Below are 14,848 nucleotides of genomic sequence, written 5' to 3'. Positions count from 1 at the left end.
ATAAACAGCTGTAAAATCAAAGTCAACAAGCCATGTCTGGGTATTAGGTCTGGACAGTAAGCGGACTTTGACCTTTTCTTTGATCCGTACTCAAAGGGTGCAGTTGCTTTATCCACGCCCTGCTGCAGGCACAGGTCAGTGGTGGACAGCTCCACGATACTGATTCCTTCAAACATTTCTGTATTTCAAAACACTGTTTTAAAGGAGGGGCGTTCTGATGCCTCGGCAGCACTGTTGCGTCAGAGCAAGAAGATTCTTGGTTCTAATCACGAACAGGTGAAGTAATTTAATAGAAATAATAATAATGGATTGCATTTATATAGCGCTTTTCGGACATAAGAGACATAAGATGCCTTTATAAGTTGAAACTATATGTGTATTGGTGTTGATATTGGCTATACTGATCCTGGGTTTGGTTGGTAACGGATCAATACCAAAATTTAGAGTATTGCACAGCACTTCTGGTTCCTCCTACAGTCCAAAGACTTACATGTTAAGTTAATTGGTGATTTTAAACTGGCTGTATGCGTGAATATGAGAATGGATGTGTCTGTGTCTCACTGCTGTGATAGATTGGAGACCTGTCAAAGGAGTGCCCCGCATTTTAAACCGTGACCACTGCAATAGGCTGCAGCTTCCCTGCAACTCTGAATTGAGTGAGCTATTAAGAAAATAAATGAATGCTTAGCTACAATCTTTAAACTGTAGGAGTAATGAACAACTCGTCACTAAACCAACAAAACATCCCATTTCACTAAAAAAAACAAAAATCAAACAAGTCTTATAAAATGTGTCAGACTGCTTGGAACATAAATCATCATTTAAATAACTACACAAAGAAACGCCTAGACACAAATATTAGAAATGAAAAACACCCGTGGCTTTAGCTTTATCTGTGTAGCAGTTTACAAATATATGTCTGTGTAGGTTCTCAGTCATCCAGGCAGTTAGTAGTCGAAGTTGGTAATCTAAGGCAGTTTGCAATAATGTTTTGTCATAAATGTTTTAAACTCAGATATGCACAGGTATCCAAACACACTCGTGTAATTCGAACACACACAGTACATTTTTAACACCCCTCAAACAAAAAAAGAGCACAAACATTTGTGGTTTAACTACAAAAAAGAACAGAAAAAGATTAGAGGTAAACCTGCGAGTCAGGCTAAAAGTCCTCACCAACATCTCATGTGAGGTTTTATGGAATTAGCGCCTGTGGAAAACACGTTCTCGAGTATCTGTCTAAAGTATGAGGGGTCTTTACAGTTTTAAAAAGGCAAAAATGAAACACATCAGATTTTGAAACTCTGAAAATGTCTTTTTAAATATATGATCTTGTCTAAAAGCTACGAAAAGAAAAAAAATACCAAGTGGAAAATCTCGCTTTTAATTATGTTAATTGCCAGCAGGTAAATTTAATAATTGGGTATTAAAAGGGTATCTAAGAGAAACTCTTTTAGAAGTAAAGACAGGGAGGGTATCACTTTCTCTTAAACACAAACAATTTTAAAATAACCTTTTTCAGTGTGAAATAACAAAGGACATGGGAATTTCATCATCTGCTGTTCCCAATATCTTTAAAAGAGTCAGTCAGAGAATCCGTGAAAATCTCTGTACACAAGAGAAAAGGCCAAAAATCAATATGGAACGGCCATGATCTTTGAGGTGTCAGGCAGCACGGCATTAAAAACAGGCACCTTTCTGTGGTGGAAAACACTCCTTGCTTCATCCTCTTTTGCCTGTCACATTCTTTCCATCCGTTGTTGGCATTAACCTTCAACTCACCCGAGCTGCTTTCTCAACATGTATCGGTTTCATCACATCCAGTGAGTCTGAGCGATACCTGTGTGCCGTAGTTGTGCCTAAATCTGGCCACATGTTGATACTCTTATCCATGGCAACACAGTTCAGTACAAATATGTTTTTTAACTAGCTTAAATGTCCTTGAAGTTTTCTTAACTGAGATCAGTAAAAAGGGTTTCTCCAAAGAATGTTTCAATGAGGACTTTATTCAGAAAAAAGGTTTTGTTTTTTTTTTAAACTGCAAGAGAAATGACACTTAAATCTAGTCAGTTCTTTTTTAAAATGTTTTTTTGTTTATTAATGTGAAATATGAAACTGCAAATATTGTATTTGCAGTTCTACAACTGCTTGACGTTCTCATTCACCCGTTCAAACACGAGCTCACGTACCAATGAGAGTGGAGCAGTGAACACTTTGGCGTGTAGAGGTTTGAGGAATCAAACCACCGTCTGAACTGAATTTCAAAGTGTATGGAAGTCATTGGTGACCTTTTTTTTTCAGGAAAAATCAGGAAATCAGGAAATTCACCATATTTGAAGATGTGCACCTAAAGGGCAATAGTTTGCACAAAATTAATCATAATCACACAGGAAAAGGATGTACGGCAGCTGTCAAGCATCTATCAGGTGGCTATGGTTTTAATGTATCCCAAACGGCAAAGAATCTCTCCTTCGACCCCTTGAGAGCGTACTTTATTTTTTCCAACTGTATAAATTGTGTCAGGTCACTGAACTACAAAGCTGCTTTGGGTGGCTTTTTTTTTTTTTTTTAAAGTTAAGAAGGAGCTTGATCAAGTCCCCAAAGTGATGCATATGGAGGAGAAAACAACCAACATTTTTTAACTGTTGAAGCAGGAAAAACACAGGTGTAACTGATGCCAGTAACAATGGATGCATCCCATTTAGGTGAGTCCTTTCCAGGTATTTTGCTGGCTGGTTGAAATGGATTGATGGGACACTTAATGCATCTCAATAGTCATTAGGGTTATTCATTACACCTGCGCCTATTCGGCTGGGATGAGTTAAAATGCAGGCATTGTAAAGTGACTTTTTCTTACTGGTGATAAGTTCACTAATGAAAGGACCAAAGGAAGTGTAGGTTTCTGTGAACTAATAAAAAAAAACATCTGGACTGTTCATTTTATTGCTCCGAATAGAGATCTGTGAGCATATGCTACTATAATCTAATACACCTGCCCAGGAAAACAGAGCTGATAGATTCTGAAAGGGTGGATGATCACACATCAGGTTATTCAACCGGTTTATTCTAACATTGTGCACCCTTCTGATGTTCTACTTAAAATCAGAAACTAATAACCATAATGGGGTGTCTGATGATACTGCTGATAACACAAAATGTTTTTACATAAATTATTTGATGCAGATGCAACACCAGCATTTATATAAATAAGAAATATAAGTGTGATTTAAGCTCTTGTTACTGGACAGTCTTTGCCTTTGCAACAGTCTTGCAGCTGAAAGCAGTGTAAGAAGATGTTGCCTCATACAGCTGATGGTAATTAAGCTTGAATTTTCTTGTAGAATAACTAGCTTCAGATCCACCAGCTTCACTAAGAAATAAAACATATATTCTTAAAACAATCTGGATAATCTTACACAATCAGCTCTTACATAGTATATTGTTCCCAAAATGAGATGAATAGGACTTTATGGTGAGATGTAAGACTGCAAGTCTTGGTTAGATCCAGAGTTTTACCAGGAAGCTTAAATTGAGAAGTTATGCAAGAGGTCTTACTCTTAAATTAGGGAAAACAATCTTGTTCCTCTGCTGGAATATTATGTAAACGATTTGTTCAAGCCTGTTAACTGTAGCTCAGTGTTAGCTGGAGTATCCTATTATAACAAAGTTGGATATATTGTCTTAAAATAAGATTACTATTCTAATACAAAGGCCTTCTCAGACAAAGAAGACTCATTTCCTACAAAGAGGTTTCTTTCTATGGCTTTCTTTTTTTTTCTTTTTTTTTTTGGCTGTTCATTTTCAATAAAGCGCAGCTTCGATTACGATGACAGGTGTAAATGTACCATGAACATACACTCACTGGATACTTTATTGGGTATGCGTTGCTAGTCCCAGGCTGATTGGCTTCTGAAACACCGCTGCAGACTTGCCAAATTTGGACTGAGATGTGGTGACTATGGAGGCCATTTGTATACAGTGAACTCATTCGCATGTTCAAGAAATCAGTTTGAGATTTTTTGAATTTTGTGACATGGTGTGTTAACCTGCTAGAAGCAGCCATCAGAAGATGGGTACAACGAGGTCATAAACTGATGGACATGGTCAGCAACAATACTCCAGTAGGTTGTGGTGTTTAAACAATGCTCAGTTGGTACTAGGGGGTCCAAAGCTACCAAGAACATATTCCCCATACTATTTCATCACTAGCAGCAGTCTGAACTGCTCATACGAAGCAGGATGGACCCACACTTTATGTTGTTTACACCTAATTCGCACTCTACCATCTAAATATTGGAGCAGAAATCAAAACTCATCAGCCTAGGCAATCTTCTATTGTCCAAATTTGGTGAGCCAGTGCGTATTATAGCCACAGTGTCCTGTTTTTAGCTGACAGGCTGTGGTCCTCTGCTGCTGTAGTCCATCTTCAGAGATTCTCTTCTGCAGTGAAGCTCTTCTGCATACCTTGAGTATAGAGAAGAGTGATTATTTGAGTTACTCTTGCCTCCCAGTCACTTTCAAGCAGCCATTCTCCTCTGACCTCTCAGATCAACGAGGCATCTTCACCCTGAAAACTACCACTTATTCAATAGTTTCTCTTTTTTGGACCATTCGCTATACAACTGAGATGGTTGTGTGAAAGAATTACAGCAGAGGAGCTTGTTTCAGACGAGGCCGTCCGGCACCAACAACAATGCACATTCAAAGTCACCTAAATCACCTTTCTTTTTGATTCTGAAGCACTATTTGAACTTCAGCAGTTTGTTTTGACCATGTCTACATGCCTGGAAGCACTGAGTTGCTGCCATGTGTGGGTAGATTAGGTTTATAAGATATTAGGTTTAACAAGCAGTTGACCAGGTGTACCAAATGAAGTGGCCAGTCAGTACATATAACTTTTAGCACCACCTAAGTAGCTTTGTGTGTGTTGCAATACAATGCGCACAATGATAAAATTAAAAACAAGATATCTTAGACTCCTTATATTCAGTTGCTTTATGTGTCCAACCAACAATCTCGAAACCTTTCAGGCTAGGCAAACTTATTTAAATGTGAAAATCGAGGTGCATAGTACAATAATTACCTAATCAGTGGTAAAAATCACTCATGGTTTGCTGGCTTCCTCGTTCCGATATTGACGCACTTGCTGCATTTGTGCGCATGCATTATTACAGTCATTTTGAGTGCACTCATTTACACATGAATGATTTAGATAATGTGGCTATTATATGTAAATTTGGTCTTGTTTACAAGACGACTCAGACAATCAGGCAAGTCGGACTTTGTTGCAATGTCAGGATGTTCCTTTGTTCCGGATCTTAACAATTTGCCTTGACGACTAATAATCTGCAGTGGTCAAAAGTTGAAAAGAGTGACCCAAAATCATCACCGTTATTAAAGCTCTGGCAGATAATTAGGTTGACCGGCTACCTGAAAAATCAGATTGCTTGTAATCTCACTCGCAGCACTGATTTATATGTGAGTGTACAGCTGTGCACTTGAATATAAGCGAGTGTTAGTGTGTGGTAGTACCTGCGCTTGTGTGTCCCTCTTATCTAGGAAGAGCTGAGGATGTGCCTGTTGCCACACAGAGGGAGATTTCTTTTTTTTTTCCTTTTTCTAAACCTCAGTAAAGTATAAAGCCACACACACACACACACACACACACACACACACACACACACACACACACACACACAGATGAAAACAGCAAGATAGATCTTTTTGAAGTACAATTTCATCCTCTCCCCTTCCCACTTTTCTCCTTTTTTTCTTGTGGTTGAGGGAGGCGTGTTGGATCTGATGTGCGTTACGGCTACAGCCGAGAAATTTTTGTTGGACCAAAGTACTGGGCCTGAGCCCTTTTACGTGCGCAAACAGCATAGACGCACACGTGCACGCACAACTGAAGAGAAGAACGGACTCTTCGTCTGTGTTCACGAGGGCTTTGATGTTTAATGTGTCACGTTTTTCGATGCCCTCTGTTGAAAGAGTGTTAAAGCATGTATGTGCGCGTGTGATCTTTCTGCCTGCAGAATAGAGGCACAGTCATAATGAAGGAGGGTTTGATGTCAGTGTCTCTCTCTCTCGCTCACATACTTTTCCCCCCACTTCTTTCTGCAGCAGGTATCTCAATCTCACTCAGAAGGCTGGAACATTTTTCTCCATCTCATTCACCCCTCTCAGCCTTTTTCTCTTTCTCCCCGTCCACACCCCCACCACCCCCTCCTCTTTTCTCCTTCCCTCTCTAGTGGCTCGGCCGTGTTGCTGTCTGTTTGTTGGGGGTAGATTATCCTTCATGCAAATATACATTCTGCGATCATTAGCAACTTATTTCACACTCGGTTTGGGGTTTCATTCTGCTTAACAGCTGCTTTGGTTTTGATAGTGCATACTGCTCTTTTACTCTCACACAGTTTCCTCCTGAATCTGAGACGAAATGATTTAAGCGTGTATGGCATTGTGAGTTGTTGCTCCAAAGCTGTGAACATTTCGATCCGCAGTTTAGAGACGATGGTTTCCAAATGAGACAGTTATAGGATGACTTTATATATTGTTGCAGTTAGCACGGGGGGAAAAAGGAAAAAAAACAAAACATTCAATGACTCAAATGTTTTTAAGTCAGTTCACATGATCGGAGACATCAGTATTTGGCTCAATTACCTTTCAAGACAATGCCTGGCTGTTTGGTATATTGGCTACGGAGTGCTGAAGTGAATCAAACCTGTGAGTTATGAGGCAGTTATCTCCTACCATTAGGCCCCCCTTGTTGCCGGCAGTCACTCTTCTTGCTGTGCAGTCTCACTTGTTGTCTGAATCTCTCAGCATCTCTTCGCCCCTTTCCCATTTTCCCTCTCTACTTGTCGCTTCTCCAGCTCTTGCAAGTCTCTCTTATCTCCCTTCTTCTCTCGGTCTGTCTCGCTGATTGTAAAATTGAAAAGGGCTCTAATTCTGGTTTTTTGCTCACATAGACTCCAGTGCCTTTTTTTATCCCTTTTTCTGCAATTAATTTACTTCCTCTGAAAAATCTGCTGACTGTCTGTGCTGCTGGCCCCACATGTCATTGCAGGATGAGAAATCCACATTCTTCCAGTTCGGCGCGGCTCTTCAGCAGGAGGCTCTGCTCATGCTTGCTATCATGGAGGAATACGACTGGCATGTTTTTTCTATCGTTACATCCAAGTTCCCCGGGTACCAGGAATTCATAAGCACGCTGAGGGTAACTGTGGATCACAGGTAATGAAAACACCACATACAAACGCACATGTTGTTTTCTTTCCTTTATTTATGATAGCTGACAAGCTGTGTGTTATTGTTTAATGGTTTATTGTTACAGCTTTGTGCGATGGGACATGCAGAGTGTGGTGACTCTAGATGCTGTGGATGGCGACCCAAACTCTAAATCACACATTGCACTCAAGAGGATCCAGAGTCCTGTTATATTGCTCTACTGCTCCAAGGATGAAGCCGTGTAAGTGTTTGCGTGTGTTGTTTCGTTGCGCCATTTCTGTCTCTTTGTCACACACTGCCTTCACAGACTTCAGCTTTGGATCTGTCTCCTTTGTTTGACAGGTATATAATGGAGGAGGCTCGGTCCTTGGGTCTGATAGGAGCTGGTTACATCTGGATCGTGTCCAGTCTCACCACTGGCAACCCAGACTTTACCCCTGAGGTAGTGAGGTCCCATATGTAGTAACAGGTGGCCACTTTTGTGTGGTTTGACAAAACAAGCCGTGTTTTTGATCCCAGGCTGTTGCAGGACATCTGTTGACTATCCCAGATTTCCCCTCTTATTTATGAATGCTGACATACGATACATGGTCAGCTTTTTTGAGAAAAGTTGAATAAAAAATAATATAATTCCCCGTACCCACAGATTAATTGTTTCACATCTAGTTTAAATGAATAAAAACTCTGACATATTGTGTATGTATATATATATATATATATATATATATGTGTATGTATGTATGTATGTGTGTATATATATATATATATATATATATATATATATATATATATATATATATATATATATATATATATATATATATATATATATATGAAGATTACAGATTAAAATATCAGATGTAATTGTGATACATGTTTTAACAGGGGCTGGCTGGTTTCGACTCTTGAACGCTGTTAAACTCTTTATAACCTCACGACAGCAAGATTCCAGGAAATCAAAGCTTCCAGCCAAAACAATTACTCTGGCAGTTGAACCCTGGTTGGAATATTGTGTTTCTACCTGTTTTTGTTTGTCTGTAGATCAGACAAGCAAGATAGAAATTCTTAATTAGTAGGGTTAAGAGGAGCTGGCAGGCAGATGCGATTACATAGACAAGTGACGTTGTGTGTCTGTGCAGAATTCCCAGAATTTGTGAAACTTCATCTTTAATCCATGTATTACATATTAAAAGATGCTTCAAAGACAAATCATGTTGACCGCTAATACAGTTCACGTCAGAGCATACTAATTTACAGATAATCCAGCAAAAAGTCATCTTTTACACTACTTTGTAGGTAACAACATATGATCAGCCCCAAAGGCATAAAATACTCACTTCTCAAAAGCCTTTCAAATGTTTATTCTCCTAATTCTTCTCCATCTCTGACTCGAGTCGTCCTGTTTGTGTTGGGTTTCCGCCTCTGATTTCTTTCTCAGTCATGGATCTGACTCTACAACTAAAGCCAAATTAAAATGTAAAAACAAAGTACTGTAGGGTAGACAGACAGATTGCTGTGCCTGCATTTTTTTTCTGATGTTTGCTCAATCTGCTTCAGAGAGATAAAGTTTGAGCTATACAGTTTTTTTTTTTTCAATGACAGCTGCGAGATGTAGGCGATACCTGAATGAGTAATTCAGTTTATAGACATACAGTCTGTTCACACGCATCTAGTAGCCAGCTATGAATTATTTCCGGAGGACAGACAGAACCAATAAATCATCCGCCTGACACCTTTGAGAAATGCATATGGATGTTTCAAATCTGGGGTAAAAATGTCAAATTAAACTAAACTTGAAGCTTACAAACCACATGTGTCGTTTCTTAGATGTCCTCTCCTCCCCCTCTCAGGTCTTCCCCCTGGGTATGATCTCTGTGTCCTATGATGACTGGGAGTACCCGCTCGAGACACGGGTGCGGGATGGGGTGGGCATCATTTCCTCTGCAGCCACCTTCATGTTGCGGGAGAAGGGAGAGCTACCAGAGGCCCAGAGCAGCTGCTACAGCACAGCATCAGACAGGAGCCCGGGGAAGCTCCCACCTAGTGCCCTGCGCAGGTGTGTGTAACTGTGGATGTGTGACGATTGCGAGGAGATCAAGGTCCAGGGACTTGCATAACTCGGTTGGCTTTGTGGCTGACTGTTCGGCAGCCTTACATAACTCTTTTTAATGTAGTAATGAGAGGGGAAGAGGAGAGAAAGGAAGAAGAGATGACAGCAGTGTTAAACACTGTGATTTCTAATGGCTTTTAACACTGTTAGATGTTGTGTACACGGCTGCTCGGTGTGTGAGCTCATTCTGCCTCCTTAGCTGGGAGACCTCAGGCAGACCTCCTTGTTGTTGCCACCCTGTGTTAACTAGAGCTTAGGATGTGTCTTGTGTATGTGTGTCTGTATGATAGTGTGAACCTCTGCGTGTGCACCTTGCTTCACATCGACTGCCATTAAGTTTGGATTAGAGCAGGTGTTACTAGCTTTGTTGTCTGGATTTCTTTTTTACTTGATCTGTGGGGGGCTCATACAGTGTATGTCAGAAGGTGTGTGTAGGTGTGCATACCAGCATGCAAGATAATGTACTCTTCTCTGAAGTCTCTGTGATGTACAGGCGCACACATACACACAGAGAAACACAAGCATGCAGATTCATACTGAGCTACTGAGCAGTCGCTGCTACAGGGCCGTTAGCTAAACTGCCTCTGTAAAGTTTTTTTTCGGAGTGATATTGTGACTGCATCTTGAATATGAAGCATGCAGTGGCTAATATGCTGTTATAAATTCAGAAGTCTATATTAAACTAACTAAAAATATAAAGGTCATGTTGCTAGGGTCTGCACATTGGTGATGACTTATGAGCTGGCTCATTAGAATGAGAGCCACAGTGCGATTTTCACCATTATGGCTTTATTATCCCGTTTTTCTCTCCCATTAGGCCGCTACAGTGTATATCAAGGCATATACAACACTGCTGTTGTTGACAGGTTAATCCAATATAACTCAGACCTCGACAGGAACTCAAATGTTTATTCAGAGCTCTATTCTTACTGTCAGAGGTACCTCATTTGTCTCACTAACTTATTAGATAGAATTTGCATATTTGTCAAAACAACTGCAGCCAATTTTTTTGTGATAATAAACTGACAGGTTGGATTTCCCCCACCCTGATTCGGAAAAGTGGTGAGGCTGTGATCAGGATTCTGCATACATTAGTCTAGATACAATCTTGCCGCAGTGTGCATATAAACAACGCGAGGTGGGGAGGAATAGGACAACATAATCCGGCACTTAAAAGACACTATCAGACCCGCCGGATTTTCTGTCATTCTTGCTTGACAGGAATTAATATCTCAGACTCTAGTTGAGCTTATTTGGTCTCCACAATGATACAGGTTTTATGGAAGGTTTGTCCTTGTTGTAAATTTCAAAAGGTTATTCTTTTTGATGGAACCAGTGTAGCGTGCAAACCCCTAAGCTGTCACTTTCCTCTAAAAATATGCTCTCTGCCATAATACAGAATTTGGGAAGAAGCCTGCCTTTCTTCTTTATTCATACTTTCATAAAAGTGCTCAGAGAGTATTTCAGCTAATAGAAAAGTGCTTCTCACATAGTGGTAGCAGGATCCACATTAAAAACTGCACTTACTGAAGGAGGGGGTTTCATATATTTCTATGATGCAACTCTTTCTTCCACGTACTACTTAAACCTCTACTGAATTTCTAGGCGATGATGATACATTTATATAAAAATCGCTGAACCCACTTCATAATGTAGCTTTACATTTCATTTTCATTACACAAGGAATCACAATACAAACAGGATTTGGTTCTCCTGCATGCCTCAAAAACACAGCGGCGTCTTTCGTTTACATCAGAAACTTTTTTTCCCCCCAAAATGGTAACAAACCTGAAATAGGAGGCGACAGCAGTTTCCCAGAATAAACTGCCACAGTGTTTCCGCTACATGTACTCAGCCGTGGCGATGCGCTGTGACAAGGGCATCACCTGCTGCACCGGGAAGATTTTTCCAACACAAAAAAATATATATTTGTCTTGACGTGCCCCTTATAGTCCAAAGCATTGTGATCGGTGACAGAGGTAGGTCTGGTTGTAGAGTGAAGCCTGTAATGTTTGGCTGTGTAGGTTTATATTTAATTATTGTGTTTGCTGGGAGAGGACTAAACTAAACCGCATATATCTATATTTACTTATTTATTTATTTTGCAGTGCCAGTACACGAGGGAGACGGGGACCTTTTGTTTACTTTTTCTCAGTGTGAGTGGAGCCAGCTTTCACAGAGCACAGGCCTTTTTCCAAGTCTTTGTAAGAACAGATGATTAATGTAGCTCCCTCTAATCCACTGTCCGACTACAATATTTATGTGTGTTGACTCTAATACCTCTCCTGGAGATGGGACAACATAAAATCCCACCTGTTTGAACTGGAGTGTAATTATCATAGTTTTCAGCTGCAGGGTGCGTGCTAAACAGTGCTCACATGGTTCTTTTTATGCATCTTGACTTGCTGTCGCAATATCTGAGTGCATGCATGACTCCTTCATGGCCCCATGCCCTGGTTAGCTCTACATAAAAAAAATGCTTTTAACTCTTCCTTTTTAATAGTAATTCAGATAATGTATGTTTAGATAGCTGATGGACTGAGACAGTTTTCTTCTGGATGAAAAGGGGAATCTTGTACAGAGTATGAATATGTTTATAAAGCAGATGTTTGCCTTCTGAAATATTCTGTTTTAGCTGAATAATATTTCATTCGTACGGCATCACACGATGCGGTGTCGAGATGATTCAGACAATTTCTAATAAAACAGAACACAAGGTGTCAGAGAAAAGGTGTTGTCTGTTTTGGACAGCTGCTGTCCTGCCTGTGATTCAGTCTTTAAGGTAAACGTTCTTGGACAGGCCTTCTCTCCCCTAGTGGGAATCCACACTATTATCCCAGTCCTCACACTCAGAAATCCTCTCCTTCTGAAAATTGTTTCACTGGAGCGAGTGTATCTTTAATCCCAATATCATTGTGTGTGATACTGGTTCATTTACTTCTCTCTGCTGCTTCACTTTAGCGAGTGTGTAAACGTTTCAGCATAGGATCTGTTTGCGTATGCAGGACAGCTTTAGTGAGTAAAAGAGTGAGGGCAGCCTTGTTGCACCAGAGACTTGTCTTTCAGGCATATATCTGTGGAGAAATCAATGCAGAATGTTGATGGGAGATACGTGGCCTCTGACTCTTCCCACTCCTACACACAAATATATGCACGCACACGCGTACACACTCAGGCATCTGTGCACACACGGTGGGTGAAGACAACATTGATTTGAAGTGGAGACACTTGCGGTGATTACAGAGTGCTTAACTTGTTATTTTGAACGTATTTGCTGTTGTGCACATATACAAACACTCCAGCAGATGCAAATCAACAACAAATCTTCCTGCCCTCCCCCATGTGTTTCAGGCACATGATGCACGTGTGGAACGAAGGCCGAGATTTATCCTTTACTCCAGACGGTTACCAGGCCAACCCAAAACTGGTGGTGATTGTCCTAAATGTGGAAAGGAAGTGGGAGAAGGTAACAAATGAGCGCGAAAATTTAAAGAAAAAACTTTAATAAGATGTCTTTTTGTGGATTTTTGGAGTGATTTTCGTGACCGTGATTTTTGGTGTGTTTTTCCTCCCGTGCTCACAGATGGGCCGCTGGGAGAACGGGACGCTGTCGCTGATGTTCCCGGTGTGGCCGAGGTATAACTCCTATGGGGACGAGGATGCCGATGAAAACCACCTCTCCATTGTCACTCTGGAAGAGAAACCTTTCGTCATTGTGGACAACGTAGACATCCTCACTGGCACCTGCATGAGAAACTCAGTGCCCTGCCGCAAACACGTCAAAAAGTAAGTACCTGCACCCACACCTGCCCACTGCCCACATAAAATCACAAGCCAGGTTGTTAGCCATACTTCGCATGCCCCGAAATGGTGACGCTACAGGAGACAGATACCTGTTTGTTTTTTGAATAGGTTCAGTCTCATTAGGACACAGGTAGTGTATCTCTTGGCTGAACAGAATCACACCTCTCTAACCAGTCTCAGTGTGTCTGACGGGATGATTGTCAATCAGCTGCCCTTTGTTCTTGCACTTTTCGGGATCTATACTGGGCCCACTCGTTTTTAGTTTATATAATAATGATTCACCATCTGTTTGTCCTCTAGTCTGAAATCCAAATGTACAGTACGTAGCTTGCACTGTAATCGAGGCAAACTCGATTATGCTTCAGCACAACTTAATACTAAACTCACAAACTCTGCAGCCCATGTTACAACTTGACCGAAAACGTTCGCACTTATAAGAGGAGCAGCTTTCGCCTAGCTCAATTTTTGTATTCTTTTCCCGCTGTCTGTTCTTTGCCAGTGTTGTACAAGATAAAAGTCTTGTGTCAGAGACAGAACCGACACACACAGCCCGAGTTCTCATTTGGTTCAGAGGTAATCAGTTCTGTCAGCATTAATAATTAATTGCTCTCTGTTGCTGTCAGCTCGCTAATGCCAATCTGTCGGTATACTCGATTTTTGTTTCTCCTGCCGCTTTAGTGGCAAGTGCAGCCCTCTGTGGTTTTATTGTTTCATTAGTTCGGTTTGATTTGTGTTTTATTTTAAATGCTCTGAATGTGTTGCTTGTTTTTAAATATTGCAATACAGCTAATTAGTAACCCTGCTTATTGTTTTCCTCATATTGCATATTGTACATTAACACTGCTCTCATTAAGGCCGTACGTGCTTGGATCCTGGAAGAATGTGGATATTACTCATAATGGGAAAATTAAACCCCCCCGGTGGTACTCTGCACCTTTCATGATTTGGGTTTTACGTGTGACTTGGAGAACTTATTCAAAATATTATTTAATACAGTTTTTTCTTCCTGGTTTTTGTTTTCTTAAAGAGGTTGGCTTGAATTTATGGGTTCAAAAACAACCAACGGATCTCTCAGCCTGAGCTTGATTATAAGATCTTTTGATTCTGCGTCATCACGTACTTCTGTCCATCCCTTTCTTATGAAGGGGGTATATTCTGGAAATTTAACACAACATTGTTTTGATTGCAGTGTCACAGGAACACTAAATTTCATTGCATCTGGCACAGATGTTCAGCCTGACTCAAGGAGGCACTGGTTTGAGTCTTAGAGTCAAAGCTCACTTTGACCTCACAAAACACATTTTTAAACTCAAGAATTCACAAGACAATTATAACAAAAACTTCACATAATTTTATAACAGGATAAAATGATGAGAGAAGGACATTTTATATCCAAAAGGTCGAGCAACATCTTTGCTGTTCTGCAAACACACTTTTGTAGCTATTATTCTGTGTCACAGCTCAGGAACAGAAGGGGACATTGTGGCCATTTTTAATATTTGGGTGTCCATCTTTGAAACTATATCAGAGCCTGCATGGAATATACATAATGAATCTGGACTGATATGGCTGTAAACCTCATCTTGATTGGTTTGCAGAGGCCAAAAACCCAAAGGTGGTAATTCCAGTTTAAATTTGGACAATTTTTTCTATAGAAAAGTTTTTTTTTTAAAATAAATTTTTACACTTAACTGTTTATTAATT

General features: G+C 40.4%; 1 protein-coding gene across 1 annotated transcript in view; it reads left to right on the top strand.

Annotated features, from left to right (window-relative positions):
- Positions 1-14,848, top strand: part of grin2ab (glutamate receptor, ionotropic, N-methyl D-aspartate 2A, b) — a 112,123-nt gene that overhangs the window by 74,585 nt on the left and 22,690 nt on the right. Inside the window, exons 5-10 of the mRNA XM_084931850.1 lie at positions 7,070-7,236; positions 7,337-7,471; positions 7,573-7,672; positions 9,081-9,286; positions 12,692-12,806; positions 12,924-13,126. Of these exons, the coding sequence (XP_084787976.1) occupies positions 7,070-7,236; positions 7,337-7,471; positions 7,573-7,672; positions 9,081-9,286; positions 12,692-12,806; positions 12,924-13,126 (926 nt within the window). The remainder of the gene's footprint in view (positions 1-7,069; positions 7,237-7,336; positions 7,472-7,572; positions 7,673-9,080; positions 9,287-12,691; positions 12,807-12,923; positions 13,127-14,848) is intronic.

The sequence above is a fragment of the Perissodus microlepis genome, chromosome 6 (assembly GCF_051167445.1).
Source record: "Perissodus microlepis isolate ML-2025 ecotype Zambia chromosome 6, ASM5116744v1, whole genome shotgun sequence".
In the NCBI taxonomy this organism is placed as follows: Eukaryota; Metazoa; Chordata; class Actinopteri; order Cichliformes; family Cichlidae; genus Perissodus; species Perissodus microlepis.
Note: the sequence above shows the minus strand (reverse complement) of the source record. Positions and strands in the feature narration are given on the sequence as shown.